This window comes from Callithrix jacchus, chromosome 6 (genome assembly GCF_049354715.1).
Source record: "Callithrix jacchus isolate 240 chromosome 6, calJac240_pri, whole genome shotgun sequence".
In the NCBI taxonomy this organism is placed as follows: Eukaryota; Metazoa; Chordata; class Mammalia; order Primates; family Cebidae; genus Callithrix; species Callithrix jacchus.
In genome coordinates, this window is record NC_133507.1 from 149,227,745 (window position 1) to 149,254,361 (window position 26,617).

Below are 26,617 nucleotides of genomic sequence, written 5' to 3' on the forward strand. Positions count from 1 at the left end.
TTAGTTCCCCTGAAACCATCTAGAATGACTTCAGAGCACTGGATCTTGCGGCTTTTTGTTCCCTGTGGGCTCCCTCCCTCACACGTGGTCTGTTTAGGGCGGTGTCGGAGAGAGTTTCAGGCTGGAGCTTGTGCAGCTGCGTGGCGGAGGCCCCAGGCCGCATGTTAGTACAGCAAGTTTCCTCATCCCTGGGGCCCGAGGCCCTAGTTTCTCCCTGCTACTATTCTCACTTGGTTTACAAATTCCTGTAAGTCTTACCTATAAATTCCCCGACAGTGCAGGCGCCATGGCTCACGCCTGTAATCCCAGCACTTTGGGAGACCGAGGTGGGCAGATCACCTGAGGTCGGGAGTTAGTCTGTCCAACCCCGTCTCTACTAAAAATACAAAAATAGCTGGGGATGGTGGAGCATGCCTGTAATCCCAGCTACTTGTGAGACTGACGCAGGAGAATCGCTTGAACCCGTGAGGTGGAGGTTGCCGTGAGGCGAGATCGTGCCATTGCACTCTAGTCTGGCCAACAAGAGCGAAACTCCCAAATCAAAAAAAAAAAAAGAAAGAAAGAAAAGAAAGGAGAGAGAGAGAGAGAGAGAGAGAGAGGAAAGAAAGAAAGAAAAAGAAAATTCCTCTACCTACAGTAAAGGACAGTTGACTACATTTGTGCTAATTATTCAGACAACCTAAACCAAGACTCAAATTCACAACTGGATTACAGGGAGGTACCTACAGCCACTCCTCAGCTGAGGTGAGATGCAGACAGATGCCCCTGTGCTCAGCATTGTAAGTTTCACACAGCCCTCCCAGGTGAGCCCCAGCGTGGTACATTTAGCCCCTGCCACAGGTCCCCCTCCCTGCCCTCCCCTGACTGAGACCCAGTAATATTCAGATGCACTGATGGATGCCCCTGCACCTCTTGCTCATATATTCCACCCTGGCCCCCTTGAGCGAGCCCGTGGGTCCTCTCTCCGTGTCTGCCTGGCTGAGACCACTCCCCCAGTGCTGCCTACCATGTGACTCTCCTCTTGGCACACAGTGACTCCATCTCTTTAGGATCTGTGAGTGGAATACACTGTTTTCCTGAACCTCTCCTTTGTCTCTTCTTTTTTTATTTTTATTTTTTAATCTTTTTATTTTGAGATGGAATCTCACTCTGTTGCCCAGACTGTAGTGCAATGGTGCAATCTCGGCTTACTGCAACCTCTGCCTCCCAGGTTCAAGCAATTCTCCTGCCTCAGCTTCTCAAGTAGCTGGGACTACAGGCACATGCCACCACACCCAGCTAATTTTTGTATATATATATTCTTTAGTAGAGTCGGGGTTTCACCATACTGGTCAGGCTGGTCTTGAACTCCTGATCTCAGGTGATCCACCCACCTCGGCCTTGCAAAGTGCTGGGATTACAGGCATGAGTCACTGTGCCCAGACTTCTTTGTCTCTTCTTGTGGCCGTGACTGATGGACCATCTGACCATCTCATAGTATATGTGTGTGTGTGTGTGTAAATATACACACACACACATCACAAACTACACAGCAGGCCACCTAGATTCTTTTTTCACAAATCGATGTCAACGCGAGTAATGACACCCAGTAAATCCTGGCAGACAGTCACGTCTTCTATTTACGCTGGCTGAAAACAAACTCACGTTTTCAGCGAGTGGGACAAGAGGGGTAAATGCCTAAAAAGTGTTTTATCTTGGTGGCTGGAAAAGCCACATGTCCCAGAATTCGGCCCATTGGATTGGTCAACATTACTATGTGGGGAAAGCGATTTGAGGGGTCCTCCATGAGGAAAAGCGGATGTCCCTGGCTTTAGCCTAAGATGGATGAAGTGGTGCTTCTCTCCTGAGCCTACTCTTCCAGCTGAGAACAATCACAAGAAAGGGGGCAGTTCTACAGGTGAAGCCTGGGAGGGAAGAATGAGTGAGAGGATGGGGCCCCAGAGGTAAATCCTAAAGGCTGAGAGTAACTAAGGGGCTTTGGGTAGCCTGAGGGTACCAGAGGTTCAGGGCTCTTGGAGCTGGAACAGGAAATAGAAGCAGAGCCAGGTGAGTACCCAAAACCACCTTGTCAACTTAGACTCTGGGGGGCTCATCTTAAACCCACTCCAAACCCTCTTTTCTGAATTTCAAGGTGGAAGGAAAACTGTCTTTCTGCAACGGCGTCTTCCCCTCTTTGGAAATCTTACTTGACTTGGTTATTTGACGCATGTTTCCGTTGGTTATAACGTTCATTTGGTCAGTTCAACCTGTTTTAGCTTCTTTCCAGAGCCAAGATCTGCTTAGAGGAAGAAGGAAACACCCTGAATGGCCCTTGTGAGGCTGGTGCAAGAATGAGCTTCACCTGGAGACCTACCCAAGGAGCTTGGCTTCCCTCGGTCCCTGCCCGCTGCTCACCCAAGTTGGGATTCCCCACTTTCTGCCTTGTTTCCTGCTCACTTTGCTGCTAAACCAGCCACAAAAAATCAAGACTCTGGAGTCTACACAGCAAAGGGGAAGGGATCTCTATGGAAAAATGAGCAGAAGGGGTGTTCGGGGACATTTTTTATTGTGTATGGGATGCTCTCAGTAAGATGTATGATTATTTTGATTCTAATGCTGATATTCTCACATTACAACTGAAAGGTAATTTTGTAGTTTGAAGTGGCTGATACCACAGACTTCCACGATACTTGACAGGGCTAAGAGCCAAATTTCATCATTGCTCAAATGTGATCAGGCTTCTAAACGATTGTGTGACCATTTGGAGTCTGAACAGGTATTTATGACTCCAGACTTCTAAGACTCTATCAAGAGAGATTTGGGGAAAGTTTTGGTTTATGATAATGAAGTGTCAGGCTGAGGATGTGCCCCCAGTCCCTTCCTTCTTTACAAACCCACAATGGATTAATCATCCATGAATCTATGTGTCATTGTAAACAATTTATATTGTTTTTTATTCTTTGATTTATCTTTTGGGATAAAACTCATTTTTCCCCATGGACAGACAGTTTTGAGACTGGAAAGAACAAAAAAGACAGCTCTTTGAGAATGATTTAGTGTCATTTATTAAGATAGGTGTTGCTTTGTGTATTCAAATATACCCAGGCAGTGGTAAAAACAGCACATAAATGAAGGCAACCTTAGAGGCATTTCAAGAAGGTCTAACATTTACTGCCTTGACTCCATTTTGTTGAGGTCATGACTTGAATTGTAATCCACATAGAAGGCTGCATGGTTATTACTTCTGTTGGTGATGATTAGAATCCCAAAAACTATAGAAATGTGAAATACTCACGGGCAGGTGACAGGTTCAGGTCATGCTTGTGTCCTATTAGTCAATGGCAGACAGATGGTGGAAGCTGACCTACAGCAGTGACCTGCAGCAGCTGCCAGAGGCCAGCTGCCCCGCCTAGCAGCAGCTCTGGCAGCAGCACTTCTGCTGACAACAGCCCTTCTGCTGGCAACAGCCCTTCCCGCAGCCGCAGCCACACGAGCTGCAGGTGCGGCGGCAGCAGCAGATCACAGGCGTGCTGCAGCAGCCCCCACAGCAGCCGCGGCAGCAGGGGCAGCAGCTGGAGCAGCAGCCCACCCGGTAGCACCTGCAGGTGGTGCAGCCGCCACAGCCACCACAACCACCACTGCAGCCACCACCGCCACCACTGCAGCCACCACCGCAGCCACCACTGCAGCCACCACCGCAGCCACCACCGCAGCCACCACAACCACAGCAACCCATGGTGTCAGTAGAGAGGATGTGGACGAAGTGAGAAGGGAGGACTCAGGAGAAGGTAAGGAGGTCTGATGCCTCCTTCTGCTGGGGGAGGCCCTTATATACCAGCTCTGGGGAGAGGAGAGGGAAGACATGTGACCACTTCCTGGTTGTCATTTGACTTACACGGAAGAATCTCTCCATCTCATACTGGCTATCATTTCAGGCATCTTTGTTTTCACTACATTTTTGGTTTTATTTTATTTTTTCATAAAACTAAGTTTAAAAGGCCTAAAAGTTCCAGGAAGCGTTCTGAGAGCTGGAGTGTGGTGATGTAATTCTTGGTCTGGTTCACGGTAACCATAGTAATGACAGGCTTCTCCTTCTTCCTAAGAGGTCCAGGGAATAAGCGCTATGGGCACAGGTCCATGAGTTGCTGGCGGGGCTTACAAACCCCACACAGCACCAGGCAGCCCCTGGACTGAACAACCTGAGCGCTTCTCAGCAATAGGTACAGTGACATGGAAGGCACAGTCACTCACATCAAAGGGCTTGCAATAGTGAGTAACACTGCAGGCTGGGAGGTGAAATGGCAACAGATTCAAAGGTCACTGCCAAAGTCAGATGCCATCATCCCATTTATTAACCAGTGAAGGAGCTGGGGCTGCCTTCTCTCCTCATTTGCAGCTCCTCATTGTGATTTGTCTTCTGTACACCAGCTCTTAGTGGTTATTTCAAAAGCAGAAATCAATCATCTCAGGAGTCTGCATTCTGGTGATGTAATTCTTGGTCTTGTTCATGTAACCTCCACCTCCCAGGTTCAAGCGATTCTCCTGCCTCAGCCTCCCGAGTAGCAGGGATTACGGGCATGTGTCACCATGCCCAGCTCATTTTTTGTATTTTTAGTAGAGACAGAGTTTCACCATGTTGGCCAGGCTGGTCTTGAACTCCTAAGTTCAAGCGATCCTCCTGCCTCAGCCTCCCGAAGTGCTGGAAGGACAGGACTGAGCCACCGCGCCCAGCCAGGAATTCATTTTTGTCTTTGATTAGGTGATGTCAGTTATGGCTGAGATAAACAAATCTGCTTAATAGCCTGGCCTGGGCTCCCTAGAGGCAGGCTCTTGGGCTATTTAGAGAGTGCAGGGTGGGAACATTGAGGGAAGTGTGGTCCAGAGGTCAGAGAAGCTTGCTGAGCCAAATGAAGGCCCAACATGGGAAGGAAAAGGAGTTTATGGCTCCAAGAAGAAGCCTGTGGCTGTGGATCATGGTAGGGTTTGAGAGTTTGTGACCAACAAGGAGCCTGTAAAAAAGGCAAGAAAAATATGAGTGCAAGCAAGGTCTTCTCCACGCTGCTGATGAGAGGCTTCTGGTGATTGGTCAGTGCTCAGCAGACATAGTCAGCATCTCTGCCCAAGCTTCGTTGATAACAAACTCACTGCCCAAAGCCTGTTTTCCCAACTTGGTAAAATTGTTCTTCAGAAATTTGAGGAAGAGAAAGTGCTATCCCGTCCCTATGACTGATCAGAATTGTTTATTAATGACCCAAGCGGTCAGTGTGGTATTTGGACTAAAGAGAGCATTTTCAACTTGTCAGGGAGTTGCTTGAACTGGGGTGACAGGCACAGTGGAGCTGACATATGCAAATAGGTTTGAAGTTATTAACGAGGCAGAAGCAACAGAATTTGGTGAAAGACTAGAAATGGAACTGAGAAAAGAAAGATTCAGGCCAGGTGCGGTGGCTCACACCTGTAATCCCAGAATTTTGGAAGGGCAAGGTAGGCATATCACAAGGTCAGGAGATCAAGACCATCCTGGCCAGCATGGTGAAACCCAGTCTCTACTGAAAATACAAAACCTGGTCTCTACTGAAAAGACAGGCATGGTGGTGTATGCCTATAGTCCCAGCTACTTGGGAAGCTGAGGCAGGAGAATCACTTGAACCAGGGAGGCGGAGGTTGCAGTGAGCTGAGATTGTACCACTGTACTCCAGCCTGGCGACAGAGCCTCCGTCTCAAAAAAATAAAGATTCAAAGATAATTTTTAACATGGATTCATATCTTGATGGATATGGCACAGTAGAGGAAAAATGCATTTTTTTTTTCTGATGGAGAGTTGGTGATTGGGCAGGGAAAATTATGACTTGAGTCTGGAGCATGTGACGTTAGAGGTGTCTCTGGAACCACAGGGGGAGAAGATGGAATGGAGAGTGGTGATTGATGGATTTGGAGTCTGCAGGAGAGTCTGAGCTGGAGACACCCGGTGGAGGAACTAACCCAGGAACACACATGAGGAAATCCACACCCTGGGTGTGAATGTGAGCGCTCAGCGAGTGAGGGCAGAGTGAGAAGGGAGGGGAGTGTTGCTTCAAGCCTTATCACAGGCAATTGTGAGGGGTAACAAAGAAGAAACAAGAGTCATTTACTATAAAGAGCCCTTCAGAAATAGAGCTGAGAAGTGAGCATTTTTGTAAAAACATCGTGTTCCATTTGGATGCTCTTATTTACCCTTTTGCGTCTCGGGAGTTTCCATGAAAGCAGGTGATTTCCTGGAGAGAAGCCATTGCAGAGATGGAAAAGCAGCTTGCAGCAACCTTGAGTCCCGGCTTAACCTGAAGTCTCAGGATTCAACTGGTTCTGAGAAAATGAAGAGCCTCGCCTACATGTCAGCATCTCTTGGCTTGCTTGTAATCTGGTTTTAACAGACAAGTGAAAATTAGTAAATGTTTTGGATCAAATATAGTCCTTAAGGATGTAAACAAGGAATAGTCCCAGATAACCTTATCATGGAAACTGCAGTAGCAACAAGAAGGAAGTGATCACTGGTCGTAGTCGTGGGTCACTCCCTCTTCCTTTTCTGAAGATGGTACATAAGGGCCTCCCCCAGTAGAAGGAGGCATCAGACTCCCCTCACCTCTCCTGAAACCTCTCTCCTCACTTCACTCGAGTCTTCTCTACTGACAGCATGGGTTGCTGTGGTTGTGGTGGCCTTGGTGGCTGTAGTGGTGGCTATGGTGGCCTTAGTGGCTGTGGTGGCTGTGGTGTCCTGTAGGTAAGACGCCCATCCTTCCCATCCTGTCTGGTCTCCCCCTCCTCTATGGCCTGTTGCTGTTTTTCTTTGATGTTTCATGCCTTTCCATATGAAAAGTTTCCAAACTAATAGGAACCATCTCATGGAAAAATATGAGAGCAGCGCAGCACCTGTGTAACTGTCCAGGTCACTGACCTTGGGGAAATGAAATCACAGCTCCTCGTGTTTGGTGTGATGGAGATACTCATGGCTATGCAGCTCCGTCTTAGTTCCACTTTTCCCATCAGCATGCAGTGAGGGAGTCTGTGGGGATCACTCCTGTGTGAGGCCCCTAGGAAATGGGCCTCGCCATACAGTGAGCTTGAGCCCGGACACAGATCCCTGGTTAGGGGAGTCGAGCTGAGGGAAAGCAGGAACCGAAAGAGGGACTATGCTATTCAAAATAATTAACAGACATTACTTTGTGGATATGAGAACTTGGGAGGCAATATGTCCACTTTCAGCTTCTTATGGTTTATTGCTTGATTGTGTTCATTTTGGACCCTTGTTACCTTCATTGTAAAATATTAACTTAAGTATTTACACTTGGTAACTTACTTACCGTAACTTACTGGGTGTAACTGTAACTTACTTACCATAGCTTACTGGGCGTGACTGTAACTTACTTACCTTGATCTATTGGGCATAACCTACTTACTGGAAGTAACCTACTTACTGGGCGTAACCTACTTACTGGGATTAACTTACTTACTGGGCGTAACTTAGTGGGCATAACTTGCTTACTGTAAATTAAGTATGTTGATCTGGCGTAAACAACTTTGACTTCAGAAAAGAATATAATGAAACGTATTGCAAAAATAAAATTGCTGCTTGGACATAGCCTAAGCCAACCCTCCAGACTCCGCTTTTCTATTTCCTTTCACTTCCGCGCACTCTCTCCCTCAGGTTGAATGAGACATCTACGTTGGTGGTCTCGGGGACTCCTGCAGGTCAGTAGTCCCCTGGCAGGCGTGCCGGACCCCAACATCGCAGTACTTCTTTTGTTTTTTGCTTTTGTGTTCTTAGTTATCATATAACATTGTTCAAATTTCCTGATAAAATAAACTAAGGGTCCATAAAAACCTTTCCTTCTGTCTTTCTTCCATTTGAGCACACTGAATCCTGGTTTGTCTGTTCAGAAACTGGAGAGAGACTTTATCTTTTCTATCTTTGAACCAAGTTTTTGAAACGCTCGTGCCCTGGCTTATATCTGTAATCCCATCACTTTGGGAGGCCAAGGCAGGAGAGTCCAGGAGTTTAAGACCAACCCAGGCAACACGGGAAGACCCCTGTTTATACAAAAAGTACAAAAATTAGCCAGATGTAGTGGCACGTGCCTGTAGTCCCAGTTACTCGGGAGGTTGAGGCAGGATGATCACTTGAGCCTAGCAGGTTGAGGCTGTGGTGACCTGAGATCATGCCACTGCCCTCCAGCCTGGGCGACCCAGCAAGACCCTAACACACACACACACACACTAAACAACCAAAAAAAATGAGAAACAGTTGCTATGGCAGTGATGCAGCAAGGGATCACGTAAGAAGCTTGGGCCAGGCTCATGCTTGTAATCCCAGCACTTTAGGAGGCCAAGGCAGGCGGATCATGAGCTCAGGAATTTGAGGCTAGCCTGTCCAATATGGTGAAACCCCATTTCTACTAAAAAATACAAAAATTAGCCAGGCGTGATGGCGCACACCTGTAGTCCCAGCTACTCAGGAGGCTGAGGCAGGAGAATCCCTTGAACCCAGGAGGCGAAGGTTGCAGTGAGCTGAGATCGTGCCACTGCACTCCAGCCTGGGTAACAGAGTGAGATTCCATCTCAAAAAGAAAAAAGGAAGCTGTGGCCAGGCCTCTGGGGACCAGCCCCACTCAGTGACACATCATGTTGCCTCAGAACACGCCTGACGTGTGTCTTCCTCCCTGGAGATACAGGGTCCCTGTTTTTGTTTATTTGTTTGTTTTGAGATAGAGTCGCACTCTGTTCCCCAGGCTAGAATGCAGTGGCTCTATCTCAGCTCACTGCTTCAGCCTCCCAAGTAGCTGGAATTACAGGCATGAGTCACTAGGCCCTGCTGATTTTTGTACTTTTAGTAGAGACAGGGTTTCGCCATGTTGCTCAGGCTGGTCTCAAACTCCTGACCTCAAGTGATCTGCCCGCCTTGGCTTCCGAAAGTGCTGAGATAACAGGTGTGAGCCACAGCACTTGGCCTGGGGCTCCTCTTTTATTGATGTAAAATGACATCAAGCCCTTCGGTGACAGACCCACATGCCAAACTCGGGTGTTCCAATCAAGACCAAATGTGGAATTTAATGGTGAGGTAAGTTTAGTTGGGTTTTGATAAGTTTCTTTCATTTGCATGTTTCACATTCTTTCTTCTTTCTCTCTTTCTCTTGTGTGTGAGGTTTTCTTCTTTTTTTTCCCCCCATATACTGCAACATTCCATGGAAGACATTTGAAACGCTTTATTTTATTTTTTGAGACAGAGTCTCGCTCTGCCACTCAGGCTAGAATACAATGGTGTCATCTTGGCTCACTGCCTCTGCCTTCTGGGGTGAAGTGATTCTTCTGCCTCAGCCTCCTGAGTAGCTGGGATTATAGGAGCCTGCCACCATGCCTGGCTAATATTTATTGAAATGTTTTAAAATCAAATACATTCAATTGCGAAAAAACTCTCCCAGTTGCACTAATTTCTCTACTATCTTTAGTAAAAGTAGGAAATGAAATCAGGGCCTAATAAAAGAAAGCCCGTGGGAAAGGGGCTTTCCAGTTTCTTTGAAGTCTTTTCTTCAACTGCTTCAATTTAATGATGAGCATGTTGCTCTTTCCCTTCCCTTTTTTTTTTCTTGTTGAACATTTTCTCCAGCTTCCACACTTTTTCTGGCTGTTGAGAGTCTACGGTTTTGTTTGCCGTAGAGACTTTAAGCTGAGGAGATCAAGATGGTTTCATGTTTTCATACATTGCTGCGACCTCTCTGTTTAAAACAGGAAAAAAATAGCTTTTTGTGTGTCTTTTTTTTTTTTTAAATTTTTTATTTATTTTTAAAATTTTTAAAATTTTTTATTGGATTTTAGGTTTTGGGGTACATGAGCAGAGCATGCAAGACAGTTGCGTAGGTACACATGGCAGTGTGCTTTTCTTTCCTTCTCCCCTTCACCCACATTTGGCATTTCTCCCCAGGCTATCCCTCCCCACCGCCCCCTCCCACTGGCCCTCCCCTTTTCCCCCCAATAGACCCCAGTGTTTAGTACTCCCCTTTCTGTGTCCATGTGTTCTCATTTTTCATCACCCGCCTATGAGTGAGAATATGTGGTGTTTCATTTTCTGTTCTTGTTTCAGTTTGCTGAGGATGATGTTCTCCAGATTCATCCATGTCCCTACAAACGACACAAACTCATCATTTCTGATTGCTGCATAATATTCCATGGTGTATATGTGCCACATTTTCCCAATCCAGTCTATTATCAATGGGCATTTGGGTTGATTCCAGGTCTTTGCTATTGTAAACAGTGCTGCAATGAACATTCGTGTACATGTGTCCTTATAGTAGAACGATTTATAGTCCTTTGGATATATACCCAGTAATGGGATTGCTGGGTCAAATGGAATTTCTATTTCTAAGGCCTTGAGGAATCGCCACACTGTCTTCCACAATGGTTGAACTAATTTACACTCCCACCAACAGTGTAAAAGTGTTCCTTTTTCTCCACATCCTCTCCAGCATCTGTTGTCTCCAGATTTTTTAATGATCGCCATTCTAACTGGCGTGAGATGGTATCTCAATGTGGTTTTGATTTGCATCTCTCTGATGACCAGTGACGATGAGCATTTTTTCATATGATTGTTGGCCTCATATATGTCTTCTTTCGTAAAGTGTCTGTTCATATCCTTTGCCCACTTTTGAATGGGCTTGTTTGTTTTTTTCCTGTAAATCTGTTTGAGTTCTTTGTAAATTCTGGATATCAGCCCTTTGTCAGATGGGTAAACTGCAAAAATTTTTTCCCATTCTGTTGGTTGCCGATCCACTCTAGTGACTGTTTCTTTTGTCGTGCAGAAGCTGTGGCGTTTCATTAGGTCCCATTTGTCTATTTTGGCTTTTGGTGTTTTGTTCATGAAGTCCTTGCCTACTCCTATGTCCTGGATAGTTTTGCCTAGATTTCCTTCTAGGGTTTTTATGGTGCCAGGTCTTATGTTTAAGTCTTTAATCCATCTGGAGTTAATTTTAGTGTAAGGTGTCAGGAAGGGGTCCAGTTTCTGCTTTCTGCACATGGCTAGCCAGTTTTCCCAACACCATTTGTTAAAGAGGGAATCCTTTCCCCCTTGCTTGTTTTTGTCAGGTTCATCAAAGATTGTATAGTTGTAGATATGTTGTGTTTCCTCCAGTGCCTCTGTTTTGTTCCATTGGTCTATATCTCTGTTTTGGTACCAGTACCATGCTGTTTTGATTACTGTAGCCTTGTAGTATAGTTTGAAATCCAGTAGTGTGATGCCCCCCGCTGTGTTCTTTTTGCTTAGAATTGACTTGGCTATGCGGGCTCTCTTTTGGTTCCATATGAAGTTCATGGTGTTTTTTTCCAGTTCTGTGAAGAAAGTCGATGGTAGCTTGATGGGGATAGTGTTGATTCTGTAAATTACTTTGGGCAGTATAGCCATTTTCACGATATTAATTCTTCCTAACCATGAACATGGAATGTTTCTCCATCTGTTTGTGTCCTCTCTGATTTCGTTGAGCAGTGGTTTGTAGTTTTCCTTGAAGAGGTCCCTTACGTTCCTTGTGAGTTGTATTCCAAGGTATTTTATTCTTTTTGTAGCAATTGTGAATGGCAGTTTGTTCTTGATTTGGCTTTCTTTAAGTCTGTTATTGGTGTAGACGAATGCTTGTGATTTTTGCACATTGATTTTATATTCTGAGACTTGCTGAAGTTGCTTATCAGTTTCAGGAGTTTTTGGGCTGAGGTGATGGGGTCTTCTAGGTATACTATCATGTTGTCTGCAAATAGAGACAATTTGGCTTCCACCTTTCCTATTTGAATACCCTTTATTTCTTTTTCTTGCCTGATTGCTCTGGCTAGAACTTCCAGAACTATATTGAATAGGAGCGGTGAAAGAGGGCATCCTTGTCTAGTGCCAGATTTCAAAGGGAATGCTTCCAGTTTTTGCCCATTCAGTATGATACTGGCTGTTGGTTTGTCATAAATAGCTTTTATTACTTTGAGATACGTTCCATCGATACCGAGTTGATTGAGGGTTTTTAGCATAAAGGGCTGTTGAATTTTGTCAAATGCCTTCTCTGCGTCAATTGAGATAATCATGTGGTTTTTGTTTTTGGTTCTGTTTATGTGTTGAATTACGTTGATAGACTTGCGTATGTTGAACCAGCCTTGCATCCCCGGGATGAATCCTACTTGATCATGATGAATAAGTTTTTTGATTTGCTGTTGCAATCGGCTTGCCAATATTTTATTGAAGATTTTTGCATCTATGTTCATCATGGATATTGGCCTGAAGTTTTCTTTTCTCGTTGGGTCTCTGCCGGGTTTTGGTATCAGGATGATGTTGGTCTCGTAAAATGATTTGGGAAGTATTCCCTCTTTTTGGATTGTTTGAAATAGTTTTAGAAGGAATGGTACCAGCTCCTCTTTGTGTGTCTGGTAGAATTCAGCTGTGAACCTGTCTGGACCTGGGCTTTTATTGTGTGGTAGGCTCTTAATTGCTGCCTCGACTTCTGACCTTGTTATTGGTCTATTCATAGTTTTAGCTTCCTCCTGGTTTAGGCTTGGGAGGACACAGGAGTCCAGGAATTTATCCATTTCTTCCAGGTTTACTAGTTTATGTGCATAGAGTTGTTTGTAATATTCTCTGATGATGGTTTGAATTTCTGTGGAATCTGTGGTGATTTCCCCTTTATCATTTTTTATTGCATCTATTTGGTTGTTCTCTCTTTTATTTTTAATCAATCTGGCTAGTGATCTATTTTGTTGATTTTTTCAAAAAACCAGCTCTTGGATTTATTGATTTTTTGAAGGGTTTTTCGTGTCTCAATTTCCTTCAGTTCAGCTCTTATATACACAGGATAGATACGTGTATGAAACGTATAAAAATAAAATAAAGACATAGCTGAGCTCAAAAACAAGACATCTATCTCTGTGGACCACAGATTGAAGGCGTAAAATGCAAGGCTGAAGCTGTGGGCTTGCTGGGTTCTGAGTCACAGGCATGAGGGGCGTAGGAATACAAGAGAGGCCAAATATCCCATAAGAGTGGGGGATCAGAGCCAGCCTCACTTTTGAAAATAGGTGTCAGAGTGGGGCCTGCTTCGTCTTGGAATAAGCCTGCTGCCTTTTGCTGCCCTGGGGCTGTGGCTTCTGAACTGCTAACCCCTTACACCGGGTGTCCCCAAACACCAGGCCACGGACCAGGACTCACTGCAAAAGGTGAGCAGTGGGCAAGCCAGGGAAGCTTCATCTGTATTCACAGCCGCTCCCCATCACTCACATTACCACCTGAGCTCTGCCTCTTGTCTGAGCTCCACCTCCTGTCAGATCAGCAGCCGCAGCATTAGATTCTCATAGGAGCGCAAACCCTATTGTGAACTGCACATGCAAGAGATCTAGGTTGCACATACTTTATGAGAATCGAATACCTGTTGATCTGTCACTGTCTCTCATCACCCTCACATGGGACCATCTATTTGCAGGAAAACAAGCTAGGGCTCCCACTGATTCTACATTATGGTGAGTTGTACAATTGTTTAATTATATATCACAATGTAATAATAATAGAAATGAAGTGCACAACAAATGTCATGTGCTTGAATCATCCCCAAACCATCCACCCACTTCCTGTGGAAAAATTGTCTTCCACAAAACCAGTCCCTGGTGTCAAAAAGGTTGGGGACCACAGCCTTACAGATACTAGAGGATACAGACACAGAGATAGAGGATAGGGTTCTTTTTTTTTGAGACAGAGTCTTGCTCTGTCACCTAGGCTGGAGTACAGTGGTGGGATCTTGGCTCACTATAACCTCTGCTTCCTGGGTTCAAGAGATTCTCCTGCCTCAGTCCCCTGAGCAGCTAGGATTACAGGTGCCTGCCACCACACCCGGCCAATTTTTTTTTTGTATTTTAGTAGAGATGGGTTTTCACTATGTTGGCCAGGCTGGTCTCCAACACCTGATCTCTGGTGATCCACCTGCCTTGGCCTCCCAAAGTGTTGGAATTATAAACGTGAGCCACCACTTCCAGCCCAGACACAGTTTCAGACTACAGATTGATCTAAATTCCCTGCAGGCTTGAGAATAATCTGTTATTATCCCCATTAGCACTATGGGATGGGGCCTGGGGCTGGGATAGGAAAAGACAACTGCAAAACTGCTACACAGGTAGAGGCAGGTGGTGGTGGGTCAGGGTGCGTGTGTTATAGGATGAGAAGAGAAAATGAGAGAAATGGAAACAAAAACACCTTGCACTTAGAATGATAACCCTGAGGGACTTCATCTGCTCTGCATGGCTTTCCTGTGCCCTGCTTCTTGATCACAATGAATCTCAGGCTTCTGATGGCTATCACTACCTACCTGTAAGTAATCAGCCTGCTTCATGTCACTTATTGTGTGTGTGTGTGTGTGTGAGCCTCCTTGGACTCAGATGAATTGGTAATCGCACAGTGAATCTGCTCCCCTATACTGGGGGAGGGTCCAGTCTTGCAGAATCATGGCTTATTGGAGAAGCAGGGGGCAATACCCCCCAGTACCTGACTAAAGGTGGAGACATTAGCCTGTGGGCACAAGAGCTGGACAATACTGCTGGGCATCTTATGAGTCAGGAGGGGTTATCCATGGGACCCATGGATATGAGTGAGCTGGCCATGGACTGAGGCTGCCAGGAAGGAACGTAGAAACGGGAGTGCAACGCACGGCCCCTGCTGGTTGGGCACTGATGCGGTCATTCATTCCTGGGGCTGGAGAGCTCAGGGAAAGAATGCTCAGATGGACCGTGAGGCACCTGGGAAGGATGGGGAAAGAGGTACTCAGACAGGTCCTGAGGCATCTGAGCAGGGAGCAACCATGCAATGCAGGCTGCCACAAAAGGGAAGACTCTCTAGCTAAAGGACAGGAATGGAGATGGTTCAGAGAAGCCTTATGCAGCCTGCTTGGTGTGCTTGTTTGATTAAGGGACGTTGCAGACCCAATGTCTTGGGCTGAATGGTGTGGTTAGATTGAGGCCAAGGTCTCTGGGTCTCCAATGGAGGCCAATAGCCCTATACTCTAGTCAATATAGAAGGGGAAGGAAGGGGAGTTCAGACTTTTCTGGGGTTTTTGAATACTGGAAACCATAGGGCAATATTTCCAGGTCCCCTTAGGGGAAAAATTAACCTGGTGACATTGGGAGGTTTGAGGACAAACATGGTGACCTGTGGTGCTTATCTGCTTCTAGGTGGGACCCTTGGGCCATTTTGGGTGCTGGTGATCATGGTTCCCACCACGTAGTGCATTACAAGCGCTAACATAGGCTGCTTGTGGCACAGAACATCACTGTGGTCTGAGGGGATATGCCCCTCTACAGCTGAGAATTTGAGCTGTAGTAGTGGAGCATATCAAGTGCTGCTGGCTACCTAAGCTCCCAAGCCTAATGGGTTATTCAACAAATGCAGTACTATGAACTAAGTGAAAAAAAGTACATTACTTGCTTGAATCTGTATCAGTTAGGGTTCAACCAGAGACACAGAACAAGTAAGAGATATAAATTAATAAATTAATTTTTAAAAGTTGGCTTTCATGGTGATGGGGAAAGGCAGTTCAAATTTCACAGAACAGCACATCAGAATGAGTGGGCTAGGACTCACAGGCACAGTCAGAAGCTCCTGAACCCAGAAGGAATCTCCCTTTTCAGAGAAACCTCAGCACTCCTGGTAAGGTCTTTCTCCTGAATGAATCAGGTCCACCAAGATTATTGAATCAGGCCCTCTAGGATTATATTTAAAATCAACTGATTATGGAGTTGGATCATATCTGCAAAACACTTTACAGCAACCCCAAGGTTAGCACTCTCACCTGGTCTCACTCTTTTGGTTTCCATGTTGTTTTGGGGGTGGACTAGAATGTGTTGAGACAGGATGTGGGGTTTCAGTTTCTCACTGAGGCTGTGTAGATGGCTTGTTTCAATCTATTCAATTAAATAATTTGACTGTACCCAGTTCGCTGGCCAATGGATGTGGTTTTGATGGGGCTCATGATGGCCCAGTCTTTCATGGTACCCAGTTTCATCAATTATCAACTCATGGCAAATCTGGTTTCATCAATGCCCCAACCATTTACCCTTCCCCCCATGGGTTAATTTGAAACCTGTATCATATAATTTAATAAATATTTCAGTTTGTGTTTTTAAAAATAAGGATTCAGAATGTAGAAATAAAGATTCAGAAAGAGTGTATTACAAGGTAAGAAGAAATGCAATTTTAAATATGATAATCATGGCAGCATTGAAAGGGAGACATTTGAATGAAGACTTAAAGGAAGTGAGTCACAGAGAAAGCCCTGTGGATATCTGGGGGAAAGAGCATTCCAGGGAAGGGAAGCTAAAGTGCAAAGATGGTTTCTGAAATGTTTAAAGATTCTCAAGGAGCCCAGTGTAGCTGGAGCTGAGTAAGTGAGAGGAAGAATAGTAGAAAATGAGACCAGACAGGTAAAGGGAGGGCAGGAAGACCAGGTGGGGTTTGCAGAGACATCCGGAGGCCTGTGTTTTTTTACTGTGTATGAACTGGAAAACCAATGGACAGTTCAGAGCGGAAAAGTGATATGATCTCATGCATATTGTGTAAGGAGAGCTCTGACTGCTATTTTGAGGATGGCTTGAGGACGGCAAAGGATGAAGCAGAGATGAGTTAGAAGGTCTTGCAATAATCCAAGTGGAAGAGATAGTGACAACTTAAACAGAGTGGTAGCCATGGAGACGATGAGAAGTGACTGTCTCCTAGATTTAGTTTGAAGATAGAGAAAGGAGTATTTTCTGACACATTATATCTGAGCTGAGAGAGAAGAGGAGGAGTCAAAAGATTTGGGCCAAAGCAACTTGAAAGATGGGGAAATACTGTAGATAGCATCGTTTTGAGCGAGATGAGCCTTCCATCTGGAGCATGCTGAATTGCAGATGTCTACTAGACACCCCAAGGGAGATGCTGAGTAGTAGGCAGCTGGATACAGAGGTCTGAAGTTCAGGGGAAAAGTCAAGGTCTGAGCTATCATTTTTGGTGTCATCAGTATACAACCACAGAGATTGCATGAACCCATCAGAGACTGTATAGAGAAAAGAGTTTCTAAGCACTTAACCTTAGGTGCTCCAGGGTTAGAACCTCTGAAAAAAAGAGGAGGAGACAGAAAGCAAAGGAGGCAGAAAGGAGAATCCAGCGGAGAAAGAATAAAATTATGAATGCCTGGTGCCCTGGAAGCGCATATGGAATGGTTTCAAGGAGCAGAGAGTGATAATGGTGACCATGCTTGCGACGGGTGCAATGACATGAGTGAAGTGAGATGAGCAGTGATGACTGACGGCTGGATCGATACTGGTGATCTTGATAGGAATGGTGTTGGCAAAGTACTGAAGACAAAAGATGGAGATGGATGGGTTTAAGAAAAAATGTGAGAAGAGGAATTAGAGACAGGAAATAGACAACACTTCCCAAATTTTTTGCTTTAAAGGGAAGCAGAGAAATGACTTCATCTCACAATGTTAAGCAAAACAATCTATGTAAGAATGCCCAACCATATTCATATAAAAATATATGTATGTATGTGTATGTGTACACACATATACATATGCACATATATTTTAGAGACAGGGTCTAAACAGCCTGCTCTGTTGCCCAGGCTGCGTGAACCCTATAATGAACTGTGCATATGAGGGATCTAGGCTGCTCACTCCTTATGACAATCATAGCTCATTGGAGCCTTGAACTCCTAGGCTCAAGTAATCCTCCTGCCTCAGCCTCCCAAGTAGTTAGGACAATGGTGTTGGTGATGAAGTGGTCTTCCCTGGGTACAACCAGTAAGGAGGAGAACTATCTGCAGAGAATTTAAAAGCAATAGTGAAACCGATGAATAGCCTGTCTGCATTTTATTGTTGCCATGAACCAGCAGTTCTAAATAATGATGGTGACAAAGTATGCTTCCCACCAGATGGGGGGCTACCCACCCCACTGCTCGGTGTGCCACCCTGGCAATGTCTAATTAATAACTTTTACTTTCTCCAGAACAGTACAAAAATCTTTGGTTTTGGACATTCTTCTCATTTCTAATTTATTATCATCCAGAATTTTAGTCTTACGTTTTTCAAAACTCTTCACGATATAAAAACATTACTACTGTTTTACATGGCCAGCATTCGTTTCAATTCACTCACCTGTTTTCTCTTCTGTTTCACACTCCCTCTTGCATCATATGCGGGGTAATTTTCCTTCTTCCTCGACTGCATCCTTTAGAAATTGCTTTTATAAGCGTCTGTTACACTGTTACACAGTGAGCCTGTCTCACTCACTCCATTTCTGTTTGTCTGAGAATGTCTTTATTTTACTCTCATTTTTGAAATGTTTTTCTCTTTGTATCCAGTGCCAAGCTGGCAATTATTGTCTCCGGCACTTTGAAGACATTATTCCACTGACTCTCTGGCTTCCATTGCATGCCGTTGAGAAGGCATTTGTCAATCTAATGATCGTTTTTCTGTAGGCGATGCTCTTTTTATTCTTCTGACTGTTTATAAGATTTCTTTTTCCTTGGTGTTCTGCAGTTTCACTACAGTGTGTTTAGATTTGAATATCTTTTCGTTTACTCTATTGGAGAGCTGTTAGGCTTCCTTAATCCTAATTCATGGCTTTCATCTCATCTGCAAAATTCTCCATGAATATTTCTTTGTCTGTCTTTCACTCTACCTTATTATCTCCCCAAGGAACTCCAAATACATATCTGAGGAATTTTCTCACTCTTATCTCCATGTGTGTTAATAGTTTTTCACTTGTAGCTCTCTGTGCTATATTCTAAATGAGTTCTTCTACTTCAATATTTTCTTCTTTATACATGTCTAAATTGCTCTTAGCTTGTTTATTAAGCTTCTAATCTTGACTACAGTCATGCATCCTTAATAACAGGAATGCTTCCTGAGATATGCCTTGCTACGCGATTTTGTCATTGTATGACCATCATGTGGTGTACTTATACAAACCCAGATGGCATAGACTACTACAGACTTAGGCTAGATGGCATAGCCTATGTTCCTAGGCTGCAAACTTGTACAGCATGTTACTGTACTGAATACTGTAGACAATTATAACCCAATGGCAAGCATTTGTGTATCCAAACATATTTACGCATAGAAAAGATACAGTAAAAGGCCAGGCATGGTGGCTCATACCTGAAGAACAGCACTTTGGGAGGCCAAAGCAGGTAGATCATCTGAGGTCAGGAGTTTAAGACCAGCCTGGCTAACATGGTGAAACCCCGCTTCTACTAAAAATACACACACACACACACACACACACACACACACACACACACACAATAGCCAGGTGTGGTGGCATGTACCTGTAATCCCAGCTACTTGGGAGGCTGAGGCAGGGGAATCTCTTGAACCCAGGAGGTGGAGGTTGCAATGAGCTGAGATTGTGCCATTGCACTCCAGACTGGTCAATAAGAGTGAAACTCCATCTTAAAAAAAAAAAAGACAAGACAAGAAAAGATTCAGTAAAAATGTGTATAAGAGATCAAACATACTACACCCATATAGGGCACTTACATGAATGGAGCTTCAGGGCTGGATGGTGGCTCTTCCAAGGGTCTTGCTCTGTCGCCCAGGCTGGAGTGCAGTGGTGGAATCTCACCTCATTGCAACCTCTGCCTCCCTGGTTCAAGCGGTTCTCCCTGCCTCAGCCTCCTGAATAGCTGGAATTGCAGGCACCTGACACCATGCCCAGCTAAGTTTTATATATATTTTTTAGTAGTGATGGGGTTTCCCCGTGTTGGCCAGACTGGTCTTGAACTCCTGACCTCAAGTGATCTGTCTGCCTCAGCCTCCCAAAGTGTTGGGATTATAGGTATGAGCCACTGCACCCAGCCATTTATTTTAATTATCAAGTCTTATATACTGTACATAATTGCATGTGCTAGACTTTTGTAAGACTGCAGTGCAGTAGGTTTGTTTACACCAGTGTCACCACAAACACGAGTAATGCTTTGTGCGACAACATCATGATGGCTACTATGTCACTAGGTGATAGGAATTTTTCAGTTCCACTACAATATTATGGGACCACTGTCATATATGCCAGGGTCTCAACCAAGGGCCTGTACCAGGGTCTGTGGCCTGTTGGGAATTGGGCTGCACAGCAGGAGGTGAGAGATGGGTGAGCAAGAGAGGCTTCATCTGCATTTACAGCCACTTCCCATTGCTCACATTACTGCCTGAGCCCTGCTTCCTGTCAGATCAGCGACGGCATTAAATTCTCATAGAAGTGTGAACCCTATTGTGAACTGTGCATGTGAGGGATCTAAGTTGTATGCTCGTTATGAAAATCTAATGCCTGATGATCTGTCATTGTCTCCCATCACCCCCAGATGGAAGTGTTTAGTTCCAGGAAAACAAGCTCAGGGCTTCTACCAATTCTACATTATGGTGAGTTGTGTAATTACTTCATTATATATTTCAATGCAATAATAATAGAAATAAAATGTGCAATAAATATACTGCACTTGAAACCATACCCCGTGAATATCCTGAAACCATACCTCCTGCCCTGGCTTGTGGAAAAACTGTCTTCCACAAAACCAGTCCCTGGTCTCTAAGGCTGGGGCTGCTGATATACATGGTCCATCATTAACCAAAACATAGTTATGCTTCCCATGACTGTAGTTCTATTTCCCCCCCAAATCCATGATTATTTTGTTCTAATGATGTTCTAATTATGTACCTTGTTATGTTCTTATGATGTTATTTTCCTCTGTGTGTAAACATATAAAACATTTTTCTTATGATGTTATTTTCCTCTGTGTGTAAACATATAAAACATTTAGTTTATATTCTATTACTGATAATTCTATGTCAAATCTTCATTGGTCTGATTCTGCTATTTATTGCTTCAGTTGGCTCGTTCATGAAACTTTATATCATTGTATGATTCTGAATTTTTAAAAAGCATAATCTCATATTCTATGGAATTTGACTTGTGGCAATATTTTGATTCCTGTATTGAGGTACATTCTTTCAGAAATCATTTGCCTTTGGTACATGTAGGTGCCTGGAGATATTGCCAATCAGGACCATTTTAAACTAAGTTTTCAGCTTAAAAAAAGTCTAGGGCCGGGCGCGGTGGCTCAAGCCTGTAATCCCAGCACTTTGGGAGGCCGAGGCGGGTGGATTATGAGGTCAAGAGATTGAGACCATCCTGGTCAACATGGTGAAACCCCGTCTCTACTAAAAATACAAAAAATTAGCTGGGCATGGTGGCGTGTGCCTGTAATCCCAGCTACTCGGGAGGCTGAGGCAGGAGAATTGCCTGAATGCAGGAGGCGGAGGTTGTGGTGAGCCGAGATCTCACCATTGCACTCCAGCCTGGGTAACAAGAGAGAAACTCTGTCTCAAAAAAAAGAAAAAAAAAAAGTCTAGCCTGTAGGAACTGGACTCCAGAATTATGTGAGTGCTGGTTTATAAAGGTAAATACTTAGGGTATATTCTTCAGACTCCACCCAGATTAGTCTTCTTTGTTAGGAATTTTCTCCCTGTTATTTTGTATTTTGTTCTGATTCACCATTTACTGAGGATGTGGATGAGGATCTGGGCCAGGTACAGTGGCTCATGCCTGTAATCCCAGCACACACAGCAGAGTCAATGCTTCCTTATCTATCTATCTGCATCCTGGTCTTGCTTTGGCATCTGAGGATTTTTCTTAGTTTCTTACCCATTCAGCCATTTATTTTTTTAAAATTAAATTTATATCCATGAAATACAAGCGTTTCGTGGTGTAAAGATTTTTCTGATATCCAGTCTGTTGCTGCCTAACGAAAGTAAGCTTTTCTTAGTTTATTATTTTTTAAAATTTGCTGCCTTTAATAAATAAGCTTTTCTTAATTAAAAAATAATTAAAAACACTCATTGAAATTTGTTTAAATTTCAAACAACCCTAAAGTCCCCGTCTTAGTCCATTTTCTGTTGACTAAGACTACCTGAGACTAAAACATTTGTAAAGAAAAGAGACTTATTTCGCTCACAGTTCTGGAGGCTGGGAGGTCCAAGCTCAGGTGACAGCACCTGGCTGACTTTTGGCAAGGGCCTTACCTTGTGTTGTGTCATAACATGGTGGAGAAGGAAGGGGAAGTGTGCATGCAGAGACCAGACATGAGAGGCAGCCTTGCTTTTAACAATTCACTCTGGTGGTAACTAATCCATCCCCGAGCAAGCAAGAGTTTACTTTCAGGAGAAAGGCATTGATCCCTCTTGAATGACCGAATCACCTCCTAAAGACACCACTTCTCAACACTGCCACACTGGGCACCGAGCCTCAGCATGAGCTTTGGTGTCGTAGTCAAGCCATGGTACCCCCTTCTCCTTTAAGCTCAACCCTCAATCCCATTCTCCTAAGGTAATTGCATGGACACCATCTCCATTAAGACAGAAAAGTAAGAAAACAAGGCAATGTCTAAATTATCAGGACCCAAACTCTCTGAAAATCCATTTAAGGAGTTTGTTTTGTTTGATAATGAAAATCTAGGTCAGGTACGGTGGCTCATGCTTGTAATACCAGCACTTTGCGAGGCCGAGGTGGGTGGATCAACTGAAATCAGGAGTTCGAGACCAGCCTGCCCAACATGGCAAAACCCTGTCTCTACTAAAATACAAAAATCAGCCAAGTGTGGTGGAATGTGTCTGTAATCCCAGCTACTTGGAAGGCGGGATTGTACTCCAGCCTGGGTGACAAAGCAAGACTTTCAAAATAAAATAAAAAGAAAGAAAATCTGGCCTTCAACTTAAGCTATTCTTTAAGACACCAAAAAATAGTTTATGAAATAGTGGAACCTAAGGCTGATAGACCACACACATGCTGCATTTGAGTTCATGAATATAGTGAGAGCACTCATCTGGGCTATCTGGACTCTCAAATACCAAATGCTCTACACACACTGAAAAATATCCATTTGATGTATGTGAGCCGATTCCAAATCCAAACGAATCCTCATTTCATGCGCTTTAAATAATATCATCGCTGTGTTTGACTTTTTGGGAGGTGATCTTTCTATGCAGAGTGCCCCTTTCCTTACTAATCCCTTTGGGGTTGCAACTAAAAATCCATTTTTATGATTCTAACTTTTATTTAATTATAGGTAGATTAAAGTACCAGTAATGCTAGCTGGTTAATCTAATGGAGGGTGCAATCAGAGGCCATCAGCTGGTCCCAGAAGTGGCTGAGTGCACCGGCTGCTGGCTGTGAGTGCTGGGCAGGGTCACGGTGTATTTTCCAGTGAGGAAAATGAGGGCAGAGCAGCACAGCAGCTGTGGTTTCTGTGATATCAAGGGGGCACTCGGCACCACTGGCCTTTTCCATTTTTTAAAAATTTATGTATACTCCCCAAACTTGGTGGCAAGAGTTGCTTTTCGCGTCTTAAGCCTCAAGACCATCCAGGGAGGAGGACAGTGAAGGGAAAGAAATTAGTGAATGACAGAGGGGGTCTCACTGACAATTTCTGTGATCAAGAAGAAATGGACGCTTGCTCCATCTGTTTCTCATTCCAAAAGTTATCTCTGCAAATTGGCGGATGAAAGTGGGGAAGTGGGGGGTGATGAGAGGGATGAAGAGGTCTGGTAACAGGTAGCCAAGAGTTGGGTGTTCTGGTGTAAAATCTGTGGGGTGCTATTACTTCATTTACCTAATTAAAGGCTTATTTTTTAAAAATTAAGCTTATTTGAGATGTGTGGTTATTTACCCACCCCCTCCAAATCCCTCTTATATTCAAACTTGTGAATTTCATCTATTTTTGGAAATAAGATCCTGCCAGAAAATCATTTTATATCATTAGGCAACCACATTATAGTCCTACGCCTTCAGTAAAGATGATTATATCTACCACTTCTTCCGTAACTGGCTTAGTAATTATTACTAAATTACTCCTCAGCTTTTTCTAGTTGAGATAAAAATGCTTCTTTTAACTTTTCTCATGGGTCTCCTCCCCTAATCTTTCAGTCATCTTCAAAGATGCATCTTGAAACCTCTTTTTAAGATCTTTATAAATCCTCTAAGATCTTTTAAAATCCATAAATGGCTTACTTTGTGATAGCAGTTTGAGAAAGGCTGGGAAAATGAAGGAACTGCTTCAGGAAGTGTTGATGCAGCCCACTCTTTGCTGAATCTCTGTGTCGGAGAAAAATGCTGATTTGGTTTGTATTTTCTACTTTTCAGATTCCAATTTTTACAAACGGCATCTGGCATCCTATTAGTGGAATCTCATGAGTGCGGAGTCAGGGACAAAGGGACATTTCGAACTGATATTTGGGAGTTACTAATCAATGTATTTCCATATTATTAGCTCTTAAAAACTGAATGCAAGCATATTTAATTAGATTTCTACCAAAAACCGATTTTTAAGAAGCACAGTGTTCAGGACCAGACATTTTTAATAACATCTTTTTTCTTTTTGGTCCGGGGAAATATTTTACGGGAATAGGATTTGTCTTCTGCTATGCCTCTGAGGTGTATGTTTTTGCTTATCCTGCTCTGTACCTGGGTAAACTGGTCTCTTCTTTATCAACTGAGCTTTAACATAACTTTCCCTGGAAGAACTGAATTGAAAGTTGTTCCAGCATCGAGGATGTCAGCAGAGACTAGCAGAGAAGATGTGGTAGCAATACAAAGATTTTAGAGGAGTGACTTAAATTTATATTTCTCTTGGTCAAGAAGTTAAAAGGATTTGGACATCTTGAAGTATCAGGGAATACAAAAGGTAAAGCTTGAATTTTTCTGCCATATTTTAGATTTGTTTTCAGCTTTTCATGCTTGTGTGACCTCCTCCCTTTTGAAGAAAGAGCAAAAGGTATTGATTTGCCAACAAACAAGACACTTAAATTAGATTACACAAAATAGTGGCAGAAAGGAGAATAGGATTGATGGGTTATTTTCATGACTAGTCTTATTTTATCTAATTTAGTTACAGGAATTCATTCATTTCAAATTAGGATATAATGGATTTGTGGAAAAGTAAAGGAAATATCTGGAGCTGATTAATGTAAAAGTCTTTAGAAAAGGTAAGTGCCTCCTAACCATGTTGACTAATGTAAATAGATGTTATTTTTTTTCAATTAGGAAAAGAGAGAGAGAGATGTTTGTATATTGACAACACTAAAGGCCAGGAATAGTGTGGTTTAGAGGCCAGCACTTAACCTGTGGAAGAATAAGTAAGTCTTATTTATAGTCTCCACTTTTTTAATGAGAAAATTGAGACATTAAAAAAAATTGCACTTTAGGGTTTACTTTAAAATAATCTAGAAACAGGGGTGAGAAATCTCATGGGGTACAGATGAAACAAGATTAGCCATAAAGTGATACTCGTTAAAGTTGAGTAAGGAGAAAGTGAGGTTTCATTATACTATTGTTTCCAAATGTTTTATTTATTTGAAATTTTCCAAAATGAAAAGTTTTTACATGTCACTAATAAACATCAAAATTCAAAACCAGATTTTGCTGATTTCAAGCTTGTTCTCTCTCTAATATATGATACACAGAATGATTTCTGAAAAACTGAAGAGCAATTTGCCAACCAGATAGTAAATTAAGAATTTAAGTTTTATTTTGGAAAGTAATACTCGCATGTTGAATGGCCTCAAACAAGCATACATGAATCTTAGTGTTAAGATTTATTAAATGGAAGCAATCTTCTCCCTGTTGAACAAATGTGATGACAAAATTGATTTTTAAAAAATGTCTTGTGTTACTTCATTTAATTTTGTATTCTGAAATGATTTCTTTTTGCTTTTTGTTTTTAAAGAAGATAACTTCTAAACATTTTGTAGGAATTAGCTATTTATAGAGATAGGCGAGAATGACGATTTCATCCATGAGACAGAGTAGATTTATGGAATTTGTGAACTAATCTTTAATGAGATTGAACTTTAGCTAGGGCAAGGAAAAACTTTTTGCTCTAGCTAATGAGAACCACTTCCACTGGAATGACCTTACAGCTTTATTTTATGCAGTTTTTTTATCCTTTACCTGTTAAGTGAAAAGGCCACCTGTTTAATGAAAAGGTTTCTTAAGAAATAGAATGTGCCTTAAGTACACCATAAGTCTTTTTTTTAATACAAAATTATTCCATTGAAGACATTATGCTAAGTGAAATAAACTAGAAACAAAAGGCTATATATAAAATAATTCCATTGATACGGCATTCTATAATGCCAAAGTACATGGATAGAAAATCAATCAGTTGTGGCCAGGGATGAGGGGTGGGGAGAAGGGATTGGCGGTAGAGGAACACAAGGGCACTGTTTGGGCTGATGGAACTCTGTTTATCTTCATTGTTGTGGGGGTCACACAGCTGCACATTTGCCCAAATTCATAGAACTGTACATAAAAAGTGTGAACTTACTGCATGTAATTTATTTATCAATAAATTTGATTTTAAAAGTATAAAGATAAATGGATACAGATACATAGTTTTGAAAATATGCCTCTTTGTCCATGAGAGCACAGTGGCCACGCACTTACTGGAATGTCAACAGGAAGCCCCAGTCCTTGGTTGTCAACCACAGTCATCATCATGACGGGCTGAATCATCAAGGCAATGAAGGGATTGATTCCAAACACCAGGGCATAGTGTTCCACACTCAGATTAATGCCCAT

General features: G+C 43.2%; 2 protein-coding genes across 2 annotated transcripts; both read right to left on the reverse strand.

Moving 5' to 3' along the window:
- Window positions 1-26,617, reverse strand: LOC100389184 (putative solute carrier family 19 member 4). Its single transcript, XM_078375640.1, is given in 7 exon segments — window positions 1-67; window positions 69-118; window positions 120-153; window positions 155-229; window positions 1,645-1,861; window positions 21,999-22,075; window positions 26,487-26,617. Coding segments are annotated over 7 exon segments (651 nt in total).
- On the reverse strand, window positions 3,044-4,511 carry LOC128932435 (small cysteine and glycine repeat-containing protein 10-like). Its single transcript, XM_054257998.1, has one exon. It carries the CDS (start codon window positions 3,713-3,715, stop codon window positions 3,389-3,391), a length of 327 nt encoding a protein of 108 aa, XP_054113973.1. The 5' UTR covers window positions 3,716-4,511; the 3' UTR covers window positions 3,044-3,388.